General features: G+C 51.0%; 1 protein-coding gene across 1 annotated transcript; it reads left to right on the top strand.

Annotated features, from left to right (window-relative positions):
* Positions 1-680: 680 nt before the first annotated feature.
* On the top strand, positions 681-26,661 carry TNFRSF13B (TNF receptor superfamily member 13B; the record flags this gene model as incomplete). The annotated part of the gene is made up of 5 exons (XM_082860014.1): positions 681-741; positions 17,008-17,145; positions 19,815-20,060; positions 25,945-26,130; positions 26,441-26,661. 5 exons carry the CDS (start codon positions 681-683, stop codon positions 26,659-26,661), a joined length of 852 nt encoding a protein of 283 aa, XP_082716140.1.
* Positions 26,662-27,135: the final 474 nt, after the last annotated feature.

The following is a 27,135-nucleotide window of genomic DNA, read 5'->3' on the forward strand; positions in this document are numbered from 1 at the left end:
GTGACCACTGACGAGGGCAGCAGTGCTCGTCTGGACACCGAGCCCTGAGAACTCCCTGCGCCAGGAAAGTGCTCCGAGGCCTGAACTGAGCACACATCCCGTTCTCATCTCCACCTGGACCTTCATACCCACTTCACAGAAGAGGAGACAGAGGCACCAAGACGTTAAGTAAATCGTCACCAGGGCTTCCTGCCGGTACGTGGCTGAGCCGAGACTCCAGTCCAGCCGCTCAAGGGCTCTGAGGGGGGTAAGGCCGGGGCTCAGGAAGCACAGAGAACGGGCACCTCACCCGGCCAGAAACTGACACCTCAGTGGAGCCTGAAGGAAGGAGCAGAGGAGCTGACGGGGCAGTGAAATAGGAAAGGGCTGTGGAGGAAGGGGGAAGGGCCCTGAGCAATGCCTGGAGGCTAGGCCGCCCTGGCTGCAGCCTGGGGTGTGTGATGGGGCAGGAGACCAGGCCCGTGGGCAGTGCACCCTGGGGGCTCAGCGGACAGCGTGGTGGTGGTGGTGGGGGGCTCCTGGAGCACCGGGCTGGGCCCACACCCCCCAGCTCGCGAGACAGAGGGCGCAAGCGCGGAGGGAGGGGAGCCGCTGATTTACATCCTACAGCTGGGGGGGAAACCCAGGAAGTGCAGCCCGGGCACTAATCAAATCTAGGCTAATAATAAACGTCCTGAGTAATGAGTGGCCTGGGCCGGAGCAGGCGAGGTGGCCGGAGCTGGGAGGGCCAGGAGGAGCCATGTGAGTAGCCGGGGAGGTGGGGGTGGGTGCAAGGGGCTCCGCCTGGGGCTCTGCATGGCACTGGGGACGCAGGGGAAGCGGCCCGCAGCAGACGGGCCAGCTCGGGCTGCCCCGGGGCCTCCCGCGCCCGTGCACGTGGAGAGCCCTGGGTCTGGGGCCCTGGGGGTCTGGCCTTGCGTTCCCGAGAGCAGCGGCGAGGTTGGAGGGTCGGCCTCACAGGCAGGAAGTCCCTCTCCCTCCCACCCCAAGCTGGCCCCAGGACCCACAGCCAGATGGGCCAGGACGTGTTTTAAACATCAGGAGTGTCTAACAGGCCCTCCTACAGATGTCGACCGCTGTCCACACTTCCAGGATTACCCACACCCCGCTGGATCACTTTAGAGACAAGTCCAAACAGTGCGTTTTTGATCTGTAAATACCTCTGTATGTCTCCCTTAAAAAGAAAAACTCCTTAAAAAACAAAACCCCCCAAAACTCTCATGCCATGACGACTTCTGCAAAGAATGATCCCTTTGTGTCACCAAAGCGCCCATGTTCAGACTTCCCCGACTGTCTTGTCAATGTCTTTTCCAGATGATTTGTTCCAATCAGGATCCAAACACCATCGTCTTGGCTATATGTTTTAAACTAGAACATTCCCACTCTGTCTCATGTTTTCCCTTGCTGTTTTTTAATTTTTTTTTATCAAAGAAACCGGATCATTTATCCTATAGAATTTTTATCAGGGCAGGTTTTGAAGGTTTGTTCAAAGGCCCCAATCTGGAAGCGTGGGTGCTAAAGCAGGTGGAAGGGTCCAGGCCCCTCACTGTGCAGATAGGACCCACGGCCAGGTTGGAGGGGCCACGGCTGCTCTGTCCACCACACGCCTGGCAGGGAGCACATCTCCTCTGTGAATCCTTTGGATGGGAATCCTTTGTGTCAAGCAACCACATCCCCAGATGTGTTCCCAGCTAAGGGCTCGGATGTTTAAGATTTCTGAGAGAGGTGGACCAGGAAGGAACAAGAGGTCGCCTCGACACAGGATGGAACCGCCCAGGCCCGGGCCCACGAGTCGGGAACCTGTCAGAACTGGGACCTGGCACTGACAGAGGCCGCCAGGAGCAGCGGAGTCGGGCCTGCCTCCCCTTGTCCACCGACTCGCTGTGTGACCTTGGAGGGGCCCCTTCACCTCTCTGGGCTCCACTTCCTCGGTCGTAAAATGAAGGAGAGCCTCTCCCCCAGCAGAAGTCCCTGAGAAAGACACAGAAAGGCCTTGAACCTGCCTGGGCCCCTCCTGAAGAGCCACAGGCAAAGGCGCTGAGAAGGGCTGCACTTAAAAACAACAAAACAAAACTTTGGCTTTCTTTAGCCCAATGTTTTTCAAACTAATTGGACCACAGAGGCCTTTCTTGGTCCAGCGCCTACAGAGCCAGGCATGTGAGGGAGACAGGCAGACAGCCGGGATGCAGGAGAGCCCGGGCCATGAGCCCAGCCCACAAACCCAGGCCTGCGAGAGCTCTCCCCTTCTCCCCGTGGTCAACACGGCTTCTGTTCTGCTGGCCAGTGTCAATTTGGGGCTTTTCCTGCCCTCCTTTGGGGCTGGATGATGGCTCTGGGACTTTATGTAGGTTCCGGTGGTGTTGGAGGAGGGGTGGGCAGGGACAGCGCAGACATCCGGTCAGCTGGGTGTCTGCCATCTGGCCGAGTGGGCTCTTGTGTCCCTGTCAGGTCCAGTGGCTCGGTGCCCTCTGACCAGGAATGGGTCTTTGAGGCTTCCTAGGCTGCCCTCGTCCGATCCAACCTGCTGTCCACTGGCCAGCGCTTCCCTGTGGGTGGGGTGAAAGCTTCCACCCTCCTCTCCCCAGATGGGAGAAGGCTCGGGGGTCTCTTCAGTTTTGTGTGGTCCTCTGCTTATCTTCTCTTAATTGAAGTACAGTTGATTCACGATGCTGTGTTAGTTTCTGATGTAAAGTGACTCAGTTATACGCCTATATATGCTTTTCCTATTCTTTTCCCTTACGGTTTATCACAGGATATTGGATACAGATCCCTGTGCTCTACAGTAGGAGCTTGTTGTTTCTTTTATATATAGTAGTGTGTACCTGCCAATCCCAAACTCCTCATTTAGGTCCTCTTGCTTTTCTTTCTTTCTTTATGTATATTTTTTGGCTGTGCCGTGTGGCTTGTGGGATCTTAGTTCCGCGACCAGGGATCGACTCGGGGCCCCGGCAGTGAAAGCACCGAGCCCTAACCACTGGACCGCCAGGGGATTCCCAAGCCTCTTGCTTTGTAAGTTTGCTTTGTGAATAGATGGTAGTCACAGGCTGGAAGCCCACAAAGTATAAAAAGGTACATCACACAGCCTTCCTGTCCTCCTGGTCATCTGTCCGCCCAGCTTTCCTGCCCCCTCTAGAATAAACGGCTCTGTTCAGATGCTTTACGTGCCACAAAGTTCACCTGCTTAAGAGCTGTGCAACCATCACTATAATCTAATTTTAGAACATTATCGTCACCCCCAAAACACCCCTGTCAGTGCTCATACCTCCCCACCCCCAGCCCTAGGCTGGCCCTGACCTACTTTTTCTCTCTGTAGATTTGCCTACTTTGGACATTTTATAAAAATGGAATGTGCTGTCTGATGACTAGCTTCTTCCATTGAGGTTCAGCCATGTGGTAGGGTGTCAGTACTTTATACCTCTTTGTGGCCAAACAACATTCTGTTGTATGGACGGACCACATTTTACTCATCCATTCATCAGTTGACGGACATTTGGGTTGTTTCTACTTTTTGGCTACTATGAACAATGCTGCTGTGACTATTCATGTACAAGTATCTGGGTGGACATGTTTTCATTTCTCTTAGGAGTGGAATTGCTGGGCCATATGGTAGTTCTGTGTTTAACGTTCTGAGGAGCTGCCAGACTGTTTTCCAAAGCAGCTGCACTGTTCTTTGTTTGTTTGTTTGTTTGCGGTACGCGGGCCTCTCACTGCCGTGGCCTCTCCCGTTGCGGAGCACAGGCTCCGGACGCGCAGGCTCAACGGCCATGGCTCACGGGCCCAGCCGCTCCGCGGCATGTGGGATCCTCCCGGACCGGGGCACGAACCCGTGTCCCCTGCATCGGCAGGTGGACTCTCAACCCCCGCGCCACCAGGGAAGCCCCCTAACCCATTTTTAAACTGGGTTATTTGTCTTTTCATTATTCAGTTGTAAAGGTTCTTTATATATTCTGGATACAAATCCCTTATCAGATATACGATCTGGAAATATTTCCTCCAAGTCTGTGGAATATCATTTTATTCTCTTGATGGTGTTCTGTGAAACACAAAAGTTTAAAATTTTTATGAAGTCCAGTCTCTCAAGCTCCTTTTTAATCATTTGTGCATTCGGTCTCACTGCCTAACCCCAAATCATGAAGATTTACTCCTGCTTTCTTCTAAAACTTGTCTAGTTACATTTAGGTCTGTGACCCACTGTGAGTTATTTTCTGTGTATGGTGTAAGTTAGGGGTCCACATTCATTCTTTTGAAGGTGGCTTACCCAGTTGTCTCAGCACTATTTGTCGAAAAGACTATCCTTTTTCCCGTTGAATCTTCTTGGTATCTTTGTTGAAAATCAATTGACCATAAATGTTAGGCTTTAGTTTTTGACTCTAAACTACTCTACTGACTCACGTCTGTCCTTATGCCAGTACTACACTGTCTTATTTACTGTTGGTTTGTGGTAAGTTTTGAAATTGGGAAGTGTGAGTCCTACAACTTTGTTCTCTTTCAAAAGTGTTTCAGCTCTTCTGGGTCTCTTGCATTTCCATATGATTTTAGGATCAGCTTTTCAAATTCTGCAGAAAAGCCAGCTGGGAATTTGACTGGGATTGCATTGAATCTGCAGAATTATTTGGGGAGCACTGCTATCTTAACAATATTAAGTCTTTCCATCCATGAATATGGAATATCTTTCCATTTATTTAGGTCTTCTTTCAGGTATGTTTTGTAGTTTTCAATGTGCAAGTTTTGTACTTCTTTTGTTCAATTTATTCTTCAGTATTTTATTTAAAACACTGTTTTTGGTTTTGTATGTTTCCTTACAGTGTTTCTTTATGTATATACTAATACCTATAAATCTAGATTAGAACTTTCTCCTTTTTTGCAGAAAGAAAGGGAGACTGTGAGCCATGCTGTTATGGACCTTGTTTTGTTTTTATTTTTTTATTATTAAAAAAAATTATTTATTTATTTGGTTGCACCGGGTCTTAGTTGTGGCAGGCGGGCTCCTTAGTTATGGCAGGTGAACTCTTAGTTGCGGCATGCACATGGTCTCTAGTTCCCTGACTAGGGATCGAACCTGGGCCCCCTGCATTGGGAGCGTGGAGTCTTAACCACTGTGCCACCATGGAAGCTCCTTGTGTTTGTTTTTCCACTTAATATATCTTGCAGTTCTTTCTAAAGCAACATACAGAAAGCTTCCTCACCCCTTTTCTATAACTGCATAATAGTCCAGTGTATATACTCAGTCAATCCCCTACTGATGGACATTTGTGCTACTTCCAATCTTCTGCTATTACAAACATTGCTGCAATGAATTATCATTTTGCACTCTGAAATAAATCCCAGAGATTAATCACTATATCAGCAGGTAAAAACATCAGTCATTTTGACTAATGTTGCCAAATCTCCCCCCCTTGAGGGTTATCCCTATTCCTCTCCTTCCAGAGTGAATGAGTGCCACTCTCCTTGTGACCTTGCCAACAGGAGGTGTTAGTAAAGTTCTGGATTTTTAGCAATCTATTAGGGAGAAGATGGTCTCAGCGTAGTTCAAATTTGCTTGCTTCTCAGGAATGAGACCAGACAAATTTATGCTGTTCGTCCCTGTCTGTGAACTGTCTGTTCATTACCTTTGCCCAATTTTCTGTCGGGTGGCTGGCCTTTTCCTTTCTGCTTACTCTTTTTTTATACATGTGTTTCTCCTTTTGTATTATTTATTTATTTATTTAATTTATCTATGGCTGTGTTGGGTTTTTGTTGCTGCATGTGGGCTTTCACTAGTTGTGGCGAGCAGGGGTTACTCTTCATTGCAGGTGCGCAGGCTTCTCATTGCGGTGGCTTCTCTTGTTGCACAGCATGGGCTCTAGGCGTGCGGGCTTCAGCAGTTGCGGCACTTGGGTTCAGTAGTTGTGGCTCATGGGCTCTAGAGCACAGGCTCAGGAGTTGCGGGGCATGGGCTTAGTTGTTCTGCAGCATGTGGGATCTTCCCAGACCGGGGCTCGAACCCGTGTCTCCTGCACTGGCAGGCGGATTCTTAACCACTGCGCCACCAGGGAAGCCCGTCTGCTTACTCTTTAGATACAAGTTGCAAGTGTTTTGTTCCCGTTTTTGTCTTTGGACTTTCCTCCTTAAGCTGCTTTTTGCCATGCAGAAGTTGTTTGTTTTGTGTAGTCTATTTTATCAATTTTGTATTTTATAGAGTTTGGATTTGGGGTCACAGTTAGAAAGGCCTTTCATACTCCAAGGTTATAAAGAAGTTATCGAATGGTTTCTTCTCTAGAAGTTTTTAAAATTTTATTCTATTTCACACTTAAATCTTCGGGCTGTTTTTTTCAATCTAGGAGAAATTATTTTCTGTGCTGTTTTCTGGCCCAATCATTTTGTGCCAAGAATCCTTTCCTCTAAGTTCTGAAAGCAAAAGCCAGGGTTTCTGCTCTTCCCACCCCACCCCCCAACCTCAGGACACCTCTGCCCTGAGTCCTACTTGAAGGGAGGAGACGCAGGCAGGGGAGGGGGCAGAACAAAACTCAGACATTATGCACTGTTAACACAGCACAAGCACGAGGGTTGCTTACCACTCCACATGTCTTCACTGAGGACAGCTCTGTATAAAGTATTTGGTTATTTGTGACCATTGGCCGAGGACCTACTGTGTGTCTGGTATTACAGAAGCACTGGGCTCGGAGATGAATGAGACAGTGTAAGGAGGTAGATGGCTACACCCTCAGATGTCAAATTACAAAATAAGAAACACGACCAGGTAGACGGTGCTCAGGCCACATGGCCATCCAGGAAGGCACACCTGAGACATCTCAGAGGTCAGGTGACACGGCAGCGTACAGGGACAAGTGTCTTTGGGAAGTTATAGTGCTTCAGCCACAAGCTGAGGTTCTGGGGCAGTTCCCAGGCCTGGAGTGCGGATTTGCTGATTATGAAATGATTATAATTAATCCATTGTATTTTAAACCACTTTATCCAAATAACTACCACTTGGCAACCGCACCTCGGGCCAGTTCCATGCGTGTCATGTGCACGTCCTCGAGGAAACCTGCTCTGCAAAGGAGCACCCATGGTCCCCGTTTACAGAAAAGAAAACCCGAGGCTGTGCTGCCAGCCTTTCCGAAGCTGGCTGGCTGGTGACTCAGAGCTGTGCTTCCTCCACAGGCACGGCTGCGCTCACACACATTTTGTCACTGAACCATGGGAAATCGGTTTTCAGAATGAGTCAACAGGAGGCAGAAATTACAATGGGAAGAAACGGTCATCCCCACCTTTCTCTCTTCCTCCTCCTTCCCGATTCATAAGAGACTGTAAATGATCACTGTAATTCTCTGACCTGTCACCCAGAATGTGGAAGCTGCTGAAACTCTCTCAGACCCCCTAGCCCACCACGTGCTCAAGGAGAGATCACCCTCTTTGCTGCCAGCTAATCCATTTGCCCCCTATGCAAAACCCCCTGCAGTTTTTCTCCCTCCTTCCTTCCTGTCTTATAAGTCCTGTCATTGCCCTGTTCCCTGACAGTGGTCTAGGGGTGTCCCCTCTCACAAGTGAGTGACTATTGTAGACACAAAGTCAGAGTTATTCCCTGATTGTAGTTCACTTCAACATGACGATGTAAACTTTGTTCACAGCTGAGCCATGTGACCTCCCCGGAGTTGAAACTCCTTGGTTTTCTCTGTATGTCTCAGGAACTCACCCCCAGCTCTGGGGCAGATCCAGCCCGTCAACTGGTCAAGCAGACTCGCTTATATACGGTTCCCTGTTTCTACTGGAGATGTTCCTTCCGCTTTTCTCCTATTTTAGTTGAGACAGGGCTCCCCCTTGGCCTCCAGGCCATGTCCCAGGGACTCCCTTCACCATCATTCTGAGAACTTCTATCTTTCCCTCTTGACTGAGACGGACCCTGCTTTCCCCCTCCTCCACCAGTTGAAAATCAACTGACCATAGATGGAGAGCTTATTTCTGGGTTCTATTCTACTCCACTGCTCTGAGTATCTGTCTTTATTCCATTTTCACACTGTTTACTTTAGCTTTGAATTTTTTTTTTTTTTTTTTTGCGGCACGTGGGCCTCTCACTGTTGTGGCCTCTCCCGTTGCGGAGCACAGGCTCCGGACGCGCAGGCTCAGCGGCCATGGCTCACGGGCGCAGCCGCTCCGCGGCACGCGGGATCCTCCCAGACCGGGGCACGAACCCGTGTCCCTTGCCCCGGCAGGCGGACTCTCAACCACTGCGCCACCAGGGAAGCCCTGTAGTAAGTTTTGAAATCAGGGTATGAGTCCTCCAACTTTGTTCTTCTTCTTCAAGATTGTTTTGACTATTCAGGGTCAAATGAATTTTTAAGACGGGTTTTTCTATTTGTGTAAAAACGTCACTGGGATTTTGTTAGGGACTGTATTGACATCTTAACATCGTCTTTCAATCCATGAACATGGGATGTCTTTTATTTAGATCTTCTCTGATTTCAGCAACGTTTTGTAGTTTTCAGGGTATACTTCTTTCACCACCTTGGTTAAATTCATTCCTAAGTATTTTATTCATTTTTGTCTCTGAACATGGATTTGTTTTCTTAATTTCCTTTTAGGATCGTTCATTGCAAGTATATGAAAAATGCAACTGATTTTTTTGTGTTGCTTTTGTATCTGCAACTTTGCTGAATATTTAACAGTGTTTAGGGTGTGAAATTTTTAGAGATTTTACATATAAGATCATGTCACCTATGAACAGATAATTTTACTTTCTCCTCTCCAATTTGAACACATTTATTTCTTTTTCTTGCCTAATTGCTCTTCCAGTACTATGCTGAACTGAAGTAGTAAGAGTGGGCATTCTTGTTTTGTTACTAGTCATAGGAGAGACGCTTTCAGTCTTTCACCACTGAGTGTGATGTCAACTGTGGGTTTTTCATACATGGTTGTTATCATGTAGAGGAGGTTGTCTTCTATTCCTACTTTACTGTTTTTTATCATGAAAAGGTGCTGAATTTTGTTAAATGCTTTTTCTGCCTCAAAATGATCATGTAGTTTTTTCCTTCATTCTTGAAGTGTATTACATCTATTGATTTTCTTTTTTTTTTTTTTTTTGGCGGTACGTGGGCCTCTCACTGTTGTGACCTCTCCCGTTGCGGAGCACAGGCTCTGGACGCACAGGTTCAGCGGCCACGGCTCACGGGCCCAGCCGCTCCGCGGCATGTGGGATCCTCCCAGACCGGGGCACAAACCTGTGTCCCCTGCATCGGCAGGCGGACTCTCAACCACCGTGCCGCCAGGGAAGCCCACATCTATTGATTTTCATGTGTTGAACTATTATTGCATTCTGGAAATGAATCCCACTAGGTTATAATGTATAATCCGTTTAATATGCTGTTGGATTTGATTGGCTAGTATTTTGTTGAGAATTTTCGCATCTATATCACAGGGCATATTGGTCTGAAATTTTCTTTTCTTATGATGTCTTTATTAGGCTTCAGCACCAGTGTTATGCTGACCTCACAGAGTTAGGAAGTGCTCCCTCTTCAACGTTTTTGAAGAAGTCTGAGGATTAGTTTTAATTCTTCTTTAAATGTTTGGTAGAATTCACCAGTGAAGCCATCTGGTCCTGAGCTTTTTTTTTTTTTTTTTTAATGATCACATTCTTTTTTTAAAAAAAACTGTATTTATTTATTTTTGGCAGCGTTGGGTCTTCGTTGCTGTGCACGGGCTTTCTCTAGTTGTGGAGAGCAGGGGCTGCTCTTCATTGCAGCGTGCGGGCTTCTCATCGCCGTGGCTTCTCATTGAAGCCACTGCTGTGGCATGGGCTCTAGGCACACGGGTTTCAGTAGTTGTGGCACACAGGCTCAGTAGTTGTGGCTCACAGGCTCTAGAGCGCAGGCTCAGTAGTTGTGGCGCATGGGCTTAGTTGCTCCACAGCATGTGGGATCTTCCCAGACCAGGGCTCAAACCTGCGTCCCCTGCATTGGCAGGTGGATTCTTAACCACTGCGCCTCCAGGGAAGCCCTGGTCCTGGGGTTTTGTTGGGAGGTTTCTTATTACTGATTCAATCTCCTTACCTGTTATAGGTCTATTCAGATATTCTTTCTTCATGTATCAGTTTTTGTAGATTGTATGTTTCCAGGAACTGTCCATTTAGATTACCTGATTTGTTGGTGCACAATTGTTCACAGTACTCTCTTATAACCTATAAAATATGTATCAATGCCCCACTTTCATTTCTGATTTTAGTAATTTGAGTTTCGTCTCTTTTTCTTAATCAATCCAGCTAAGGGTCTGTTGGTTTTGTAAATCTATTCAAAAATCCAACTTTTGGCTTTGTTGATTTTCTCTATTATAGTTTTTCTTTTAAATTTATTATTATTATTTTAATCAATTCTATCTTTATTTGGCTGCATCAGGTCTTAGTTGCAGCATGCAGGATCTTGGCCACGGCACGTGGGCTTTTTGTTGCGGTATGCGGGCTCCAGAGTGTGCGGGCTCAGTAGTTGTGGCACGCAGGCTTAGTTGCCCCACGGCACGTGGGATCTTAGTTCCCAAACCAGGGATTGAACCTGCGTCCCCTGCATTGGAAGGTGGACACTTAACCACTGGACCACCAGGGAAGTCCATATTACAGCTTTTCTATTCTCTTTTTTATCTCCGCTCTAATCTTTCCTTATGCTTGCTTTGGGTTTAGTTTGCTTTTCTTTTTCTAGTTCCTCATGGTATACAGATAGGTCAAGATCTGAGAGATTCTTCTTTTTTTAGTGTACCCATTTATATCTATAAATTTCCCTCTTAGCATTACATTTACTGTATCCCATAACTTCTGGTACATTGTGTTTTCATATTCATTTATCTCAAGATATTTTCTAATATCTCTTGTGACTTCTTCTTTGACCCATTGGTTGTTTAAGAGTGTTTTGGGGGGAATTCCCTGGTGGTCCAGCAGTTAGGACTCTTTGCTCCCAATGCAAGGGGCCCAGGTTCAATCCCTGGTCTGGGAACTAGATGCTGCATGCTGCAATGAAGATCCAGTGTGCTGCAACGAAGACCCGGCACAGCCAAATAAATTTAAAAAAAAAAAAAAAAGTGTGTTGTTGAAGTTCCACATATTTGTGAACCTTCCAATCTTCCTTCTGTTATTGGCTTTTAGTTTCATTCCACTTTGATCAGAAAAGATTCTTTGAATTACTTTAATCTTTTAGAACCTATTAAGACTTGTTCTGTGACCTGCTATATAGTCTGCCCAGGAGTGTGTTCCATGGACACTTTAGAAGAATGTGCAGTCTGCGTCGCTGAGTGCAGTGTCGTGTATATGTCTGTTATATGGTTGCTTTACAGAGTTGCTCAAGTCATCTTGTCCTCATTGATCTCTTGTCCAGTTCTCCTACCCACTACTGAAAGTGGGGAATCGAAATATCCAAATATTGGCACAGAACCATTTCTCCCTTCAGTTCCGTCAACTTTTGTTTCATATGTTTGCACTCTGTTGTAACACACATATGTGTTTATAACTGTTAAATCTTCTTGCTGTATCAAACTTTTAATCAATATATCTTGCCTTTGTCTCTTGTAACCTCTTTTGATTAAACTACTTTGTCTTATAATAATATAGCCCCCTCAGTTCTCTTTTGGTTATTATTTGCATGGACGATATTTGTCCATTGTTTTACTTTCAAGCTCGTGTCCTTTTATGTAAAGTAAGTCTCTTATGAACAGGATATAGATGAATACTGTTTTTTTAATCCAATCTCCCAGTTTCTGCCTTTTGTAATAGCAGAGTTTAGTCCATTGACATTAATATGATTACTGATAAAGGAGTTACTTCTGCCGTTTATCTCTGTTTTCTGTATGTCTTACGTTTTCTGTCCCTCAGTTCCTCCACTGACTTTTCTTTTGTATTTAGTTGATTACTTGTAGTGTGCCATTTTTATTCCCTTTTTCTTTCAGTTTCTGTATGTTTTTAGTTATTTTTTAAGTGATTACCCTGAGGATTACAACTAATGTCTTAAACCTCTAACAACTTAGTTTCAATAATACCTAGTTTCAGTAGGGTACAAACACTGTTCTATATCTCTGTCCCTTCCTATTGATATTGATATTGTCATAGATTTCCTTTACCAATGTTCCTTCTTTTTTCTTATGACTTCAAGTTACTGTCTAGTGCACTTTCATTTCAGCATGAAGGACAACTCCCTTTAGCATTTCTTGTAGGACAGGTCTACTGGTAACAAACTCTCTCAGCTTTTGCTTATCTGGAAATGTCTTAACTTCTCCTTCATTCCTGAAAGATAGTTTTGCCAGATACGCAATTCTTGGTTGATAGTTTTGTTTTTTTTTTTTTTCTTTTTGGACTTTAAATGTTAACAGCTCACTTCTAGCCCCCATGATTTCTAAGGAGAAACCAGCTATTAATTTTATTGAGGATCCCCTGTATATGACAATTGTTTCTTTGTTGCTGCATTCACAATTCTCTCATCTTTGGGTTTCCACAATTTTATTACAGTGTGTCTCAATGTGGGCGTCTTTGAATTTATCCTGCTTATTCATGGACATCCTCAGACATGTATATTCATGTCTTTCCTAAGATTTGGGAAGTCTCCAGCCATTATTTCTTCAAATATTTTCTCTCTCTCTTCTCTTTGAAATTCCTATGTGCATACGCTGTTACATCTGATGGGCTCCCACGAGTCCCTCAGGTTCTGTTTATTTTTTCTCATTCTTTTAAATTTCTGATTCCTATTCTAAATAATTTCAATAGTCTTATCTCCAAGCTCACTGATCCTTTCCTTCTGGCTGCTCGGACCTGCTATTGAACCCCTCTAGGGAGTCTTTTCATTTCAGTTACTGGACTTCTCAATTCCAGAATTTCAGTTTGTTTCCATTTTTTAATAGATTATTTAGAGTGGTCTGAGGTTCACAGAAAAATGGAATGGAAATTACAGAGAATTCCCATATACCCCCTGTCCCCAAACATGCACAGCCTCCCTCACTACCCATATCCTGCACTAAAGTGGCACATGCACTACAATCGAGTAACTACATTAATACATCATTATTGTCCAAACTCCACAGTTTACACTGGGGTTCACTCTCGGTCTTGTACTTTCCATGGGATTTGACAAATGTATCATGACTTGCATCCAGTTTCACTGCTCTGTATAATCCCCTGTGCTCCACCTTTATCTCTCCCTCCCCCTCAACCCCTGACAACCACTGATCTTTCTTCTGTTTCCAGAACGTCACAGAGCTGGGATCATACAGCGTGGAGCCTTTTTAGCGTGGCTTTTCTCAGTCACATGCATTTAAGATCCCTCCATGTCTTTTCATGGTTTGAGGTCCCATTGTCTGGATGACACAGTTTATTTATCAGTTCACCTACTAAAGGGTATCTGGATTGCTTCCAAGTTTTGGTTCCTTTTTTACAACCTCTATTTCTTTATTCATATCCTCATTTTGTTCTTACATCATTTTCCTGATCTCCTTTAGTTCTTTGTCTATGGTTTCCTTTAGCTCATGGAACGTATTTAAGACAGTTGACTTAACATCTTCGACTGATACTTCCAATGTCTAGGCTTCCTCAGGGATAGTTTCTGTCCAAGGCTTTTTTTCTGTGAATGTGCCGTATTTTCCTGTTTCTCTGTATGTTTTGTTAAGTTTTTTGAGAACTGAACATTTTGAGCATTACATTGTGGTAAGTCTGGAAATTTAACTCTCTCACTCCTCAGGGATTGCTGAAGTTTTTGTTGCTGAGAGCTGGAGTCTGTTTGTGACTCTTCCAAACTATTTTTGCAAAGCATGTATTCCTTGTGTGTGGTCACCAAAGTTTCTGGTCCTTCTTCTCTGCAGTCAGCCAGCGACCTGACAAAGATTTTCCTAAATGTGTGACTCCCCAAATGGGGGGCAGTAGATCTCTTCCAATCCCCTGGGAGCCACTTCAACCAGGGAGGTTGAAACAATGCCCACCACCCTCTGTGCTGGCTCCTCAGTGATCAAAAGTGGCAACCAGCAATTAGAACCCACAATCCCAACATACAGAGGACAAGGTCCTTACTGCCCATCCAGGTCCCAGCAAGTTGCCCCAGGGACATGAACAGCCACCACCCCACGATAGGCTGAAAGGCACCAAAACTCCCCAAATCTACCAGCCTCTTTGCCCAACTGTCCCATAGACAACCCCAGAGCTCCAATATCGTTACTTCAGCCAAGGCTGCCAGCTTGATGGCCGCTAGGGCAGAAGCAGGTCGCTGGGGCTTCCTCCTGGCCATCTTCCCTGGCATCACTCACACCCCCGCTTTGATTTGAAATGTCCACAGAGTTCCTAACTCACACAGCCCTCCCTGTAGGTGAGCTGCTCGTTCTCAAGGAGGCTTTCAAGTCTCCTCCAAGTCTCTGTTGCTCCTGATTTTCACGATGGTGGGTCTTGTGGTTTGAGAGAATTTATTGTGCAGGACACCTGATTGGCTCTTTGAATCTGGAGGCTGTCTTTCAAATCTGTTTTCTCTTTCTCCGGGAAGATCCCACATGCCGCGGAGCGGCTGGGCCCGTGAGCCATGGCCGCTGAGCCTGCGCGTCCGGAACCTGTGCTCCACAACGGGAGAGGCCACAGCAGTGAGAGGCCCACGTACCGCAAAAAAAATTAAAAAAAGTAGCACATCACTGAGAATTCCCTGGCGGTCCAGTGACTGGGACTCCACACTTCCACTGCTGAGGGCCCGGGTTTTTTTTCGTTTTTTGTTTTATAAATTATTTATTTATTTATTTATTTATGTTTGGCTGTGTTGGGTCTTCGTTTCTTTGCGAGGGCTTTCTCTAGTTGTGGTGAGCGGGGGCCACTCTTCATCGCGGTGCGCGGGCCTCTCACTGTCGCGGCCTCTCTTGTTGCGGAGCACGGGTTCCAGACGCGCAGGCTCAGTAGTTGTGGCTCACGGGCCCAGTCGCTCCGCGGCATGTGGGATCTTCCCAGACCAGGGCTCGAACCCGTGTCCCCTGCATTGGCAGGCAGATTCTCAACCATTGCGGAGGGCCCGGGTTTGATCCCTGGTTGGGGAACTAAGATCCCACAAGCCGGAAAAAAAAAAAAATGAGCACACCATTCTTTCTCGTGGATATAAAAGTTCTCTTCTCTTTCTAAGGATGTCTTGCCGTCATCTTGTAGTTTTCTTCTGTTCCCTGCATTGTCTCTATTGGCACTGGGTGGATATCTTCTGCTTGCATCGTCCAAGGTCTCTTTCATGCAGAGGGGGTGCTCCAATATCAGGTGACCCTTGGCCGCAGTTCACAATTCACACTGAGGCACTAATGGCTGATTGGAAGTTCTGGGTAAATGGACAGCGTTTTCACACAGAAGCTTTGCTCTAGTGGTCAGGCAGCAGCATGGTCACTTTCTTGAAAGAATCTCCCAGTCAGTGCCTCCAGGGCTTTTCCTTTGGGTCAGCTTTTCCAGAGCAGAGTCTGCTGGCTTCCTGCCAGTTGCAGGATGGGGAAGGACACATCTTTTACAAACCTGGCCACAGCACTCCTGAGGTATGGCTGAGGGGATAGTGGACCTCACTGCCACCCCTCCTCAGTTGTGTCTGAGGAGACCCCAACCTCCTGCTCGGGTGGGTGAGGGGCCATCGCCTGCCTGGGGTCAAGCCCTCTTTACGTAAGTCTCCATCCAACCCTATTTCACTGCTCTGCCCTCCCATCCCCCACGGCCAGAGGTCCTAGTGCCCCAGTTCCAGGAGGTTCCTAGCATTCGGTGACACAATTCCGCTTCCTCCCCGTGAGCTTCAACCGAGAGAGATCTTCAACTGAAGCCTGTCACCCCTGGCCCTCTGCCTTCCGTCTTCCAAAACGTTGCTGACGCCTGTCCCCTGCTGCAGTCACTTCTTCCATTCCACCTTCGAGGACAACTGTCTTTTCCTGCCCTTTCAGTTTGGTTCCAAGAGGGAAGGAGGATAAACACAGGTGGTTAAGCTGCCAGGTCGAGGGGGAGCCGCTGGTCTTTCCTCAGTGGACTCCCATTAAAGAATAAACAAGTGCCTCAAAAAATGTTTAAAAGAAGTTGTTGGGGAGGAAAATGCTATGAAATCAGGCAGAAAATTACAGAAGACTCAGCAACACACAACCATCTGGAATGAGTCCCAGATGCCTTGCAGAGCCAAAGAATCCAGACAATGAAAGTTCAGGAACAGGCAGTAGCAGCAGCCTCTGGCCCTGTGGCGTTCAAACTCAGAACAGAAGTCACCTCTGGGGGTGGATGTTGGGTGGGAGGGGCCCGTGGGAGTCATCAGGGAGCAAGAAATGTTCACCACCTTGACGCGGTGGTCGTGACACAGGCGTGTACACGTGCAAAGATTTGTCAAGCTGTACTCTTGAGATTTGTCATTGTGTGTGTCTCACATCTCAGTAAAAGAGCAAGGGAAGGAAACGGACATTTATTGAGTGCTTGCTGTTTACTAGGCACTGGCTAGGTCTGCTTTTCTAATTCATTCATTTAATGAGCACCTACTATGTCCTGGGCACTATCTAGGTTCTGAGGACCCAGCAGCAAACAAATCAATTAGCATCTATGCCTGCGTGATGCTCCCAGTTAATGGGGAGACACTATCAAATAACTGCATCACAAAAGTCAAGTGACAACAGTGACAAGTGCAGAAGGAGGAGCAAGTCCCAATCCGGGGTGGGAAGGTGTCAGAAAGGCTTCCCTGAAAAAACGAAGTTGCAACAGAGATCTGAGGGGTCAGGAGGAAATGACCAGTCGTGAAGCATGAAGAGCATGGGGTGCAAAGGGACCAGCACGTGCAAAGACCCCGTGGCAGGAGGCGTGTGCACGTTCATGAGGGTAGAGAACAGGGCCGAGCAGGGCTCCACTGATGCCAGAGGGGCCTCAGAACTGCCGTGCCCCAGACGGGAAACTGAGGCTCAGGGTGTCAGCCCCGGATTGCCCAGCAAGTATAACTGGGGCAGAAACCAACCCTGTCTGTTCCCCCTAGGGAACGTGAGCGGGAGAGGCCGCCTGGGCTCCGGCCTCCAGTGGTGCCAGCTGCCCTCACGTTCCCTGCCTCTCAGCCCCACAGGGCCTGCGGCTGGGGGTGGCCATGCAGCCCTGCCCCGAAGAGCAGTACTGGGACCCACTGCTGAACACCTGTGTCTCCTGCAAAACCATCTGCAGCAATCAGAATCCACGCACCTGTGCAGCCTTCTGCAGTGAGTTCTGGGGCCCGAGCCTGGGCTGGATGCCCCTCCTGCCCCCGGAGGTCCCCCTGGCCTGCACTTGGGGCCTGAGGAGGGGTGGAGGGAGACGGACAGTGTGGCACCTTCTACCTTTCGACCCTCCTACCCTCCTTGCAGCTTCCCAAGCATGCTCTGTTCCTTCCTGCCTCAGGGCCTTTGCACAGGGATGCATTTCCCCACCTTCTCCCCTGGGCTCCCTCCTACCCGGCCTTCAGGTCTCAGCCCCAAATCAAGAGGTCCTCTCCGACTGCCGGATGGAAAGTGGGCCCTCCTTCATCATTCTCTGCTCTTTCTTCTGAAACTTTTTATTATAGAAATTATGACAGAGAGAGAGGACAGCATGATAAACCTGTCTACCCATCAGCAGCTTTAGAAATGCCACCTTTACAGTCCCCAATTTTTTTACTTGTGTATTTTAAAGCCAATCCAAGAACTCGTATTATTTTATGTGTAAATACTGGGTCACGAATGCCTAAAACATAAGGGCCTTTAAAATATAACCTCAATATTTTATCACCCCCAGCAATAATTCCTTAATATCATCTGCACTCAGGTCATATCCAGTTTTCTCTAATTGCCTTTTGCTTGCTTTTTCATAACTTGTTCTTTCCCTGATGGAACTTATCACAGCTTGTACCACACGTTCTTCCCTGTGTGTTCATGTGTCTCAACCACCCGACTGAGAGCTCAATTCCTGTCTTAAGCCTAGCACAGTGCCTGACACATAGTAAGTGCTTCATAAATACTGGCTGAGTGGGGCTCAGAGAGGCTGAGCGACTTGCCCAAGATCACACAGCACAATAGTGGAAGAGTTAGGATTTGAACAACAACTTTCTGAGTCTGCAACACCATGGCTCTGAGCCACCATCCATTAATGAGGTGGACATTCAGTGCTGACCCACAAACCCCTGGAAAGAGGAATCTGACAGACCCTTCAAGGAGGTTATTATCTAGTGGGAGAAATGACTCCACTTCACGGTAAAAAGGTGAACTACAGTAAAACGCCACAGCTGGGAGAGACCACGTCCGGCTGATGGGTTGGGGAGCGAGGAAGTTTTCTGGTAGGAAGCGCCCCCTGCGATGGATTGTTAAGAGTTCACAGATGCAGAAGTCAGATGGGGGGACGGCACCCCTGGAGGAGGGACCAGCGTGGACAAAGGCGTGGAGGCGGGAAATACAACAGGGAATATCGAGGCCCAGAGGGGAGGTTGTTAAGAGTCCACAGATGCAGAAGTCAGATGGGGGGACGGCACCCCTGGAGGAGGGACCAGTGGGGACAAAGGCGTGGAGGCGGGAAAATACAACAGGGAATATCGAGGCCCAGAGGGGAGGTTGTGAGGTCAGGCAGTGAGGGCTGGTGGTCTGTGGAGCTCTGTCACCTGCACAGCCACACGGGGGTTCCCAAGGACGAGAGGAGGTCACGGCAAGCCCGGGAACACTGCTGCCATCAGGCTAACTCCACCTTGTGAGTGTCGGGGTCAGGAGGGTCCAGGGGCCACAGCAGGGTAAGGGCAAGGGGTGGTCACTGGTCCCGACAGGATCACCCGAGTCTCCCCTGAGGTCCCAAATGCAGGCCTTCCTGGTTTTGTCTTCTACTCTGAAAAGGATGTACGCATTGGCGTGTTTGCATCGCAAAGAGGCACAAGTGAATATTCTATTTAAACCCCGAGCATTATTCATTATGTGTCAGGCACTGTGCCGGGGACTTCAAATCCCCGTGACAACCGTAAGAAATCACCATTGTTATAACTATTCCTCTCCTGGAAAACAGGAGACTGAGGTATGGAGGGGCCAAGCCCACCACGTGAAGTGGCAGACCAGAGCTTCCCCAAGCCCGCGTGGCTTCAAGGTCTGGGTTCTTGGCCTCTGTCTTGTGCTGCCTCCAAAATGCGCTCTGAAAACCTGCATGCGAGTCACATTTTCCTATGAATGAATCTTAGAGACAAGGGAAACCTACCCTGTGAAAGTACAGGTTTCTGTGTGGCACTCAAAACTGCTCTCTCCAGCAAGTGTGAATGGGCTTCAGTTTGCTTGGCTTCTGCCCCTTGGCACTGATGCCTGGTTAAGCTCCTGAAATTCTCATTTATTATTAAGACAGAAAAAACACTATTACTCTGAGCTTTCTCACCTTCCTTCCAGTCCCCTTCCCCAACTTGCTAAGGCAGATTCTGGCTTTGTTCTCCATTCCTTATTTTTTTTTTTTTCTCGTTTATAGGCTCCATTCCTTATTTTTATATGAAATATGTTTCTCCCTTATGAGGTTTGAAAAACCCAAGTAAAGAAATTATGTGACAATGTAATAACTTAAAAGATAACTAGAAAACCCTTATACAGTTAGTACTAAAAAATACTCTTTTAAATTATAGGTCAAAGGAGAAATAATAGTGAAAAATAAGAACATTCTAAAACTAGGTACAGAAAAAATACTACATGTCAAAATGTGTGTGATGCAGCTAAAACAGTACTTAGAGGACAATGTATAGTCTTACATTTGCATACTGGAAGAGGACTCGGATTACTCTGGAATTGCTTTTGGGGAACTGGACTAGGATTTTTTTTTAACTTTGATACCCTTTGAGGCCAGACCCCCAGTTTCTGCCTGTGTCTATCACCCAGCAGCATCACGTATCTCTGTCTCCCAGAGTCACTCAGCTGCCACAAAGAGCAAGGCAGGTACTATGACCAGCTCCTGGGGGACTGTATCAGCTGTGCCTCCATCTGTGGACGTCACCCCAAGCAATGCACACACTTCTGTGAGAACAAGTTCAGGAGTCAAGTGAACCTCCCACCAGAGGTCAGGAGACAGCGGACCGGAGACGCCTCGACCCGGGCAGACAACCTAGGGAGGTACCAGGGACCAGAGCACAGAGGCTCGGATGTGGGTCCAGGTAAGCCACCTAAGGTTGGCCTGCGCGGTGTCCAAGGGTCAGAGTGGGTGGAAGGCAGGCACCAGGCCTCAATAAGGAGAGGCTGCAAAGCAGGAAGTCCAGTGCAGGCAAATGGCCAGAAACCAGGGGGGTGGGGGGATCATTACAGGATAGAAAAAAAAAATTAAGCAAAGTTTACAGAAGTCTGTGGGCAAGAAGGAAGCAAAAGAAGAAAAAAGACCTGACAGTTGGGAGTCTCATAATGGTGGCTGAATGAATTCTCAGAACACAGGGCAGCGAGTGGATAGCACAGCTAACCTGTGAGCGAGACCCCCACTCCATTTAGAGGCAATGGAGACTTCCCAAGAATGAGAAAGAAAAGTACTATCAAAAAAGCTCACGGTGGAGATGGGCCTCCTTAGATATGTGAGAGGGGTCCCTTGAACTAGGCACTTACTAAGTGCCGAGCACTGGAAATGACCTAATTAATCCTCCCAGAAAATACCTCCTGGCTCAGCTACTCTGCTCTGTGGTGTCAGAGAGGACGGGGCTTGGGTGGGGATGTGGACCCGCAAACACTTGATATTTATGGTGCTCTTGGTCTGCCAGGTGCTGGCTGGTTTTCCTCCTTTTCTGTGACTTTCCTCATGACGTCACTACCATGAGAACAGGCTTCATGTGTCCTGATAACGAAGTGCCCAGCCTGGTTCTTCTCGGTTAGACTGTTGTCTCTTACTCTGCTCTGCTCTCCTGTCAGTAAGCTGCTGCCACGTAACAAACAGCCCCCAGATTCCATGGCGTGTTATTCCTCATGGCGTAGGGCTTGGCTGGAGTCAGCTGGAGGGGCTCTGCTCCTGAGTCTCTCATCCTCCCCTGGGACCAGCGGGTGGGCAGCAGCACCAGAGGTGACACACGGGCCTCTGAACCTCTCGGCCAAGAGCTGGCACCCATCATCTGCTGCATCCTATCCCTCCAGATGCAAAGCCAGCCAGATTCAAGGTGGGGGAGACAGACCCCACTCTCGGCTGGAGGAGAGGTGAAGGATTTGTAGCTGTGGGGGGTTTGTGGCCGGTTTTTATCCAGCACAGCCTCTTGTGAGAGGAAGTGCAGATTCACACACAGAGGGCGTGGATACGGGTGGAGGGGGTGACGAACGGGACCACAAAGGGGGCTGCTCTCCAAGGTCTGGTGACCCCCGTGCCTTCCCTGCAGTGACGTATTTGACTCTTCCAGCCAAACCCAGAACCCCGTCTACCTCCGATGCCACAGATTCCCCTTTACAGACAGAGAAATTGAGTCTCAAAACCTGGAGAGTCAGTGCACAGCTGAGCGGGGACTCGGGCCCGGCCTGCGGGTCCCAAAGTTTGTCCGCTCTGCAAGAGCCAATCCCCAGAGCAGTGTTCTGTGGCGCCGTCGCCCACTTAGGGGGACCTCTTGCCAGTGTGACACCGTTAGCCCTTCCTGTCTGTGACCACCAGCCAAGCCACCTCCCCAGAGGGCCTGGGGTGGACCCTCCAGGTACGAATCCCCCAGGAAGTGTGGACAGACATTCCAGGAGCCAGTGGGGTCAGCGTGACGTCTGACCTGACCGCTGTCCCAGTCATTCCATGGTGTGGCCTCCCGAGCCTCGGAGGGCCGGGTGACGCCTCGCCATACCTGACCCCTGCCGCGTGTCCCTCTGGAGGTCTGGCGCTTACGTGTGTCCCGCTGTGTCCTGATACCTGCGTGCAGGTGGGGTGAGAGCTGGGTTTGGTGGGGACTGTGAACAGAAATGCCGGGCCCACACCCTGGGTGTTAAGGGCAGGGCGTGCAGAACACTGCCCGTGGCAGCGGAGCTGACCTGTCCCCCCACTCACTCCCCGCCCTGCCAGCCCCCACCCTTGGCCCCTCCACATCTCTCGGAATGGCCGTTCCTTCATTTGACGGTAACTGTGGAGGGCTCAGCTGTGCCTGGGGGGACGGGTGCAAGAGTCAGGCAGACCCTGTCGCTGACCCCATGGAAGTTACAGTCTGATGGGAGAGACAAGACAAATGACTGAGTAACCTCAGTGCGTGGCGACGACATCCCCCAGCCAGGGTGCAATGGGGCGAGAAGGTTTCCCCGAGGAGAGGCCCTCAAGGCAGACTGGGGGCCAGACCCCTGGTTCCATCTCCCACCAACTGTGTGACCTTGAGCAAGTCACTTAACCTCTCTGAGATTAAGTGTTTCCGTAAGACTGAGATCACCTGCCTTCACGGGGTTGCTGCACTGAGTGTCAGGATCAGCACGTAGTAACTGCTCATTTAAAAGGAAAGCATACATCTAAGAGACGACGTGGAGAAAGGTGTTCCAGGCAGAGGGCACAGCATGTGCAGGTGCTGGGAGGGGCTGGGAGCGGAAACACACGGATTCTCTGTGGACAGGGTACAGCCACTGCTAGGACCACTGGGGCTGCAACTGCTACAAACAGTGGGAGCAAAGGCTAAGCTTTAGTGAAAATTAAGGTTTGCTTTTCTTATCCGAGCCCACGGAGCCCCCAGGCCCTATTCAAGGGCCTCCTGGGTCCCGGGTTCAGAGCTCCAGGTGGCGTGAGCAGGGGTGACCTGGGACGTCTCCAGACTCTGTATCTCCCTGTCCCCACTGGGGACAGGCAGCCCGGCACCCCCCTCACAGGGCTCTCGCAGGGCCTCAGCGACCCTGGGCCTTGATGCTCCAAATCCTTAACTTGATTACATCTGCAAAGGCTTTTTCCCCAAATCAGGTCATAAGGTCCCACGTGCAGGTTACCAGACCCCTTGTGGGAGGGCGATGCCCGCCTTGGGAGCACATCCTGCACGGCGGCCTGGGGGTTGGTCTCGTCTCTGGCTTTTCATCTCCTCTGGTGGGAGGTTCACTTGACTCCGCCCCCGACGGCTGCAAGAGATGTCACCATGGCGGCTGCCCCAGGCCCCCTCTTCATCCCCAGGGCTGAGGCCAGGGGAGGGGGGCAGAAAGCCTCGGGAGCCCACCTCACCCCTCCCCTGACCTGCCTGCTCGCTGGGCTGGGGCCGTGGGGATGCTGGCGGAACGTTCCACTGGGTCGAGCTGCTACCAACAGCGCGGAGGCCGGAGCGTCCACCACGTTTCACCAGGAGGCAGGCCTGACCGTGAGCGAGGGTGGCCGCAGGGCCCAGGCTCAGAACCTGCCCTGCCCCGGCTACACCAAGGCCCCTCAGGACAGGTCACAGCACTGCCCGCCCGGCCAGCCCGAGCTCCAGCCCAGCAGCAGCAGTCGGGGAAATCCTGTTTCTAGGCGAGATTGACTCTGAAAACAGTACAAGCACGGAACAAATCTAATGGAAAACCCGCTTGGAAATAAACCATCTGCGGTGCCCCCTGGTGGCGGTGCTCAGAACTGCGCCGCAGGTCTGGCTCTCTGACAAGGACAGAGCTCACATCCATTCCCGACTGAAGCCCCTGCACCCACCGGGGTCAGCAGACAGGGAGGCACTGGGCGAGGCCGCTCCGCTCCGGGGCCAGGTCACTGAGGGCCGACAGAGGTCAGCGACCGAGCTTGCAGACCTGAACAGCTGGTGACTGAACAGAAGAAGCACAGCGGTGGCTGGGAACCCCGTCCCCGCACCTGGCCAGCCTCTGACTAGGCTTTAACGAGCGAGGCAGCCAGCACGCTCCTTGCCGTTCCCGCGAACGGACGACACACGGGGATCGCGGCGGAAGAAAGAAGGTATTAAAAAGCCAGGTTTGGGGAAAGTCTCTCCCCAGGAGCAACACCTGCTGCGGCCTGGGTTTGTCGGTTCCCACATGCTCTTGTCTAAGCACATTTCACACCAGGGAGAATCCCGAGCGCCCACCTCTCTCTCCCTGTTCACTTCCTACCCCTGAGGCTCAGCCCATCTCAGGACCCACCAGGGAGCTGGTCTCCGGCTCTCACGGTAAACAGAGGCCAGCAAATGCCTGCATCCACGTGCCTAGAAGTGAAGGCAGTGAGTCCACAAGCCCGGAAAGGGCGTGTCCGTGTTGGCAGGTGGTCGCACGTGGCCCTCAGAGGAGACCACCCCACCCAGATGTGCCTGTCGCCAGCCTGGGACAGAGGCGGAAGGTGACATCTTTCGCAGTTTTAACTGCACCTCTCCTCCAGATCCAGGGCCTCTGCAAAGCACGCTCTACGAGCGGGTCACCAGGCAGGAACTGGTTCCACTTCCCTCAGGAAGCCCCAAATCACCCTCCTCACGTGGTGGCTCAGGGTGCCCAGGAGAGCAGAGCAGAGGCTGCCAGGCCTCGTCGTGGCACCGGCCAGGCCCTGCGTCCCCTGTACTGCGCATTGCTGGGTGCAGGGGGGCCCGGCCCAGCCCGACTTGAAGGGCAGGAATCGAGGACCGTCTCCAAATGCCAGCAGCCAGCCTCGAGGTAGTCTGAGTGTTAGAGTTCAGCTGAAGACACCTGAAATCCACCCAGCACTGCACTGTGTACTTAGCAGCGTCTGGTAGCTGGGAATTCCACCTCCCACGCGAAAGCTGCCAGCCTCTCCCCCGCTAATCCGGCCAGGCCGACGGCTTTATTTTATCCCAGGGACGCACAGGAGCCGGTGAGCAGATGGGGGCCCCGGGAGCTGGGACACACGGACGTCGCCGGCCGGGGGTGGCGCCAACAGCCCACCCAGAGCTCTGTGAACGTCAGGGTAGCACCAACCAGCTGTCACTTCATAAAATTCTGCCCCTAAGGAGGCTGCGTAAGGAAGAGGGACAGTGTCCACCTTGCCACCTGTGCGCGGCCGGCCTGGAGCCCCGGCGTGGAGCCCATCAGACCTGCCCCCAGGTGCAGCTCTGCAACTGTGACCAGATCTGAGGCTGTTTTGTCATCTGAAATACAGACTGTAAGGCGGTGTGGCCACAGCGGGAACAGCCTGCAGGATCCTCAAACAGCTCAGCAAGGAGGCGCTACCTGACCCGGCAACTACACTCGTGGAACGCATCCACGAGAGCTGCACACACATGTGCACACGGAAACCTGCACGCAAGCCTTCACAGCCGCCAAAGGGTGGAAACAACTGACATGCCTGCTCATCGTGGACAAACAAACACGATGTGGTGCATCCACACAGTGGACGCTACTCAGACCCAACACACGTGGCACACGCCTGAGCCTTGGAAACACGCTGAGAGGCCAGACGTGAAGGTCCCGTGCTGCACAGTTCCATCGGTATGAAGTGTCCAGGACAGGCGACAGAGACAGCGTGGTGGGGCCCGGGGCCCGGGGCGGACGGGGGGCGTCATGCGGTGCCGGACACACCCCAGGTGCGCAGGCAGCAGCTGCACGAGCTTGAGAACACACTAACCACCCCCCCTCATCTTCACGGAGCCTGGCAGCACGTGGACTACACCGCAACCTGTAAAGGGGGCGAGCGCCCCTCCTTCACAGAAGCGCGAGGGTCAGGGATACACTAGAGAAAAGTGTTGCGTGCAGCAAGACCAGCAGGCGGCCGGCAGCCCTTCCTTCCGGGCTGGGGGCACCCGATCCCAGGGCCCGGGACAGATTTCGAGGGCAGGGCTTTGGCTCGGGGCCCTGAGCGGGGCCAGCGCCCCATTTCCCCAGGCCCCCCTGGTGTACACCTGCCCCTCAGGCTCAGGAGCAACACCACCGTCTCTCTCCAAGCATGTACTCCCCGGTCAAACACCCTCCCTGGACAACTGTCCACCTGCTTGCCCGTCCACCTCTGGTACTGTCCCAAGCTACATCCCACAGCGAGAGAGAACGACAAAGGGCATGCAGCTCCGGGGTCCCCCGGCCCTCCGAGGGGGCGTGGGGGTGACCGCATGGCTTGTTTGGGGCTCACGAGGAGGAAGCGAGGACGAGGGGCTGCTGGCCGGAGGGGGGGTGCTTCAGGGAGGGGCCCCTCCTGACTCTGGGTCCCCCGCTGTCTTGCAGCCCCCCCAGGGCTAAAGCTGAGCGCCGACCAGCTGGCCCTGGTCTACAGCACGCTGGGGCTCTGCCTCTGCGCCATCATCTGCTGCTTCCTGCTGGCCGTGGCCTGTTTCCTGAAGAGGAGGGGGGACCAGGTCTCCTGCCAGCCACCCCCAGGGCCATGTCGGATGCGGGCCAAGTCCTCCAAGGGTGAGCACGCAGTGGGGTCCTGGACATCCCTCTGTCCTGGCTCTGCCCCCGCTTCTAAGTGGAGAGCGGTTGCCGGTCCTCCTGGGGAGCAGCCTGGCGCCAGTTCCTACAGTTTCCTATCTGTCCTGGTGAAATCGGGTCAAACATCAAGGCAAGAAGAGACAGGGCCCTGAGGAAGGGTGGGTGTTGGGCCCCGGGGCTTGCCCCACTTGCCAGGACAGGGCGGCTAACACCGGAGGTGGTCCCCTGGGGGTGCAGGGCGGGGGAGGAGGGGTCCAGGCCGAGGCCAACGCCCTCTCCCCCTCAGCAGATCACTGGATGGAAGCGGGTAGCGCTGCAGGGGCAACGCCCGAGCCGACGGAGACGTGCAGCTTCTGCTTCGCGGAGTGCAGGGAGCCTGAGCGTGCCGGGAGGTGGGCGCGCCACGGCCAGAGCGCAGCCGGACAGCCCTGCGTGCGCGCCCCGAACGGTGGCCCCTGCGGCATTGAGGTCGTGTGCACGCCTGCCCAAGAAGGAGGCCTGGCCACATGAACCTGGGGGTGCTGGGGGGAATGGTGATGGGAGAGAGAAATGACGGTGGAGGAGACTGGGGAGAGAGGAATAGAGCAAGGGGAAAGGACAGGGAAGGGGGAAGGGAGTGGAGGAACAGCTGGCAGAAGGGCCAGGGCCACCATATTGACCCCAGGTCTCCACTGTAGGTCACCGGCACCTACACGCACCTGCAGCAAAAGCACCCACACCTGCTGGACCCAGCCCCGGGGACCCTTGGCAGAAATAAAACCTCCCGCACTGCCCACTCCTCACTGCGGCTGGTCTGGGTCGCGTCTCCCCGTGGTGACTGCCCCATCCCACCTCTCCCGCTGCCCCTGGGCTCCAGGCCTGCTTTCCAAGGATCTGAGCGGGTGTGTGGACCAAGAGGCAGGCTCTGCTGTCCCCTGTCGCCTAAGAGGAGAAAGCAGCCGGCTGGCGGTGGGCCCACCATCAGGGCTGCGCCCACCATCAGGG

Source organism: Leucopleurus acutus (genome assembly GCF_964270905.1).
Source record: "Leucopleurus acutus genome assembly, chromosome: 19".
In the NCBI taxonomy this organism is placed as follows: domain Eukaryota; kingdom Metazoa; phylum Chordata; class Mammalia; order Artiodactyla; family Delphinidae; genus Leucopleurus; species Leucopleurus acutus.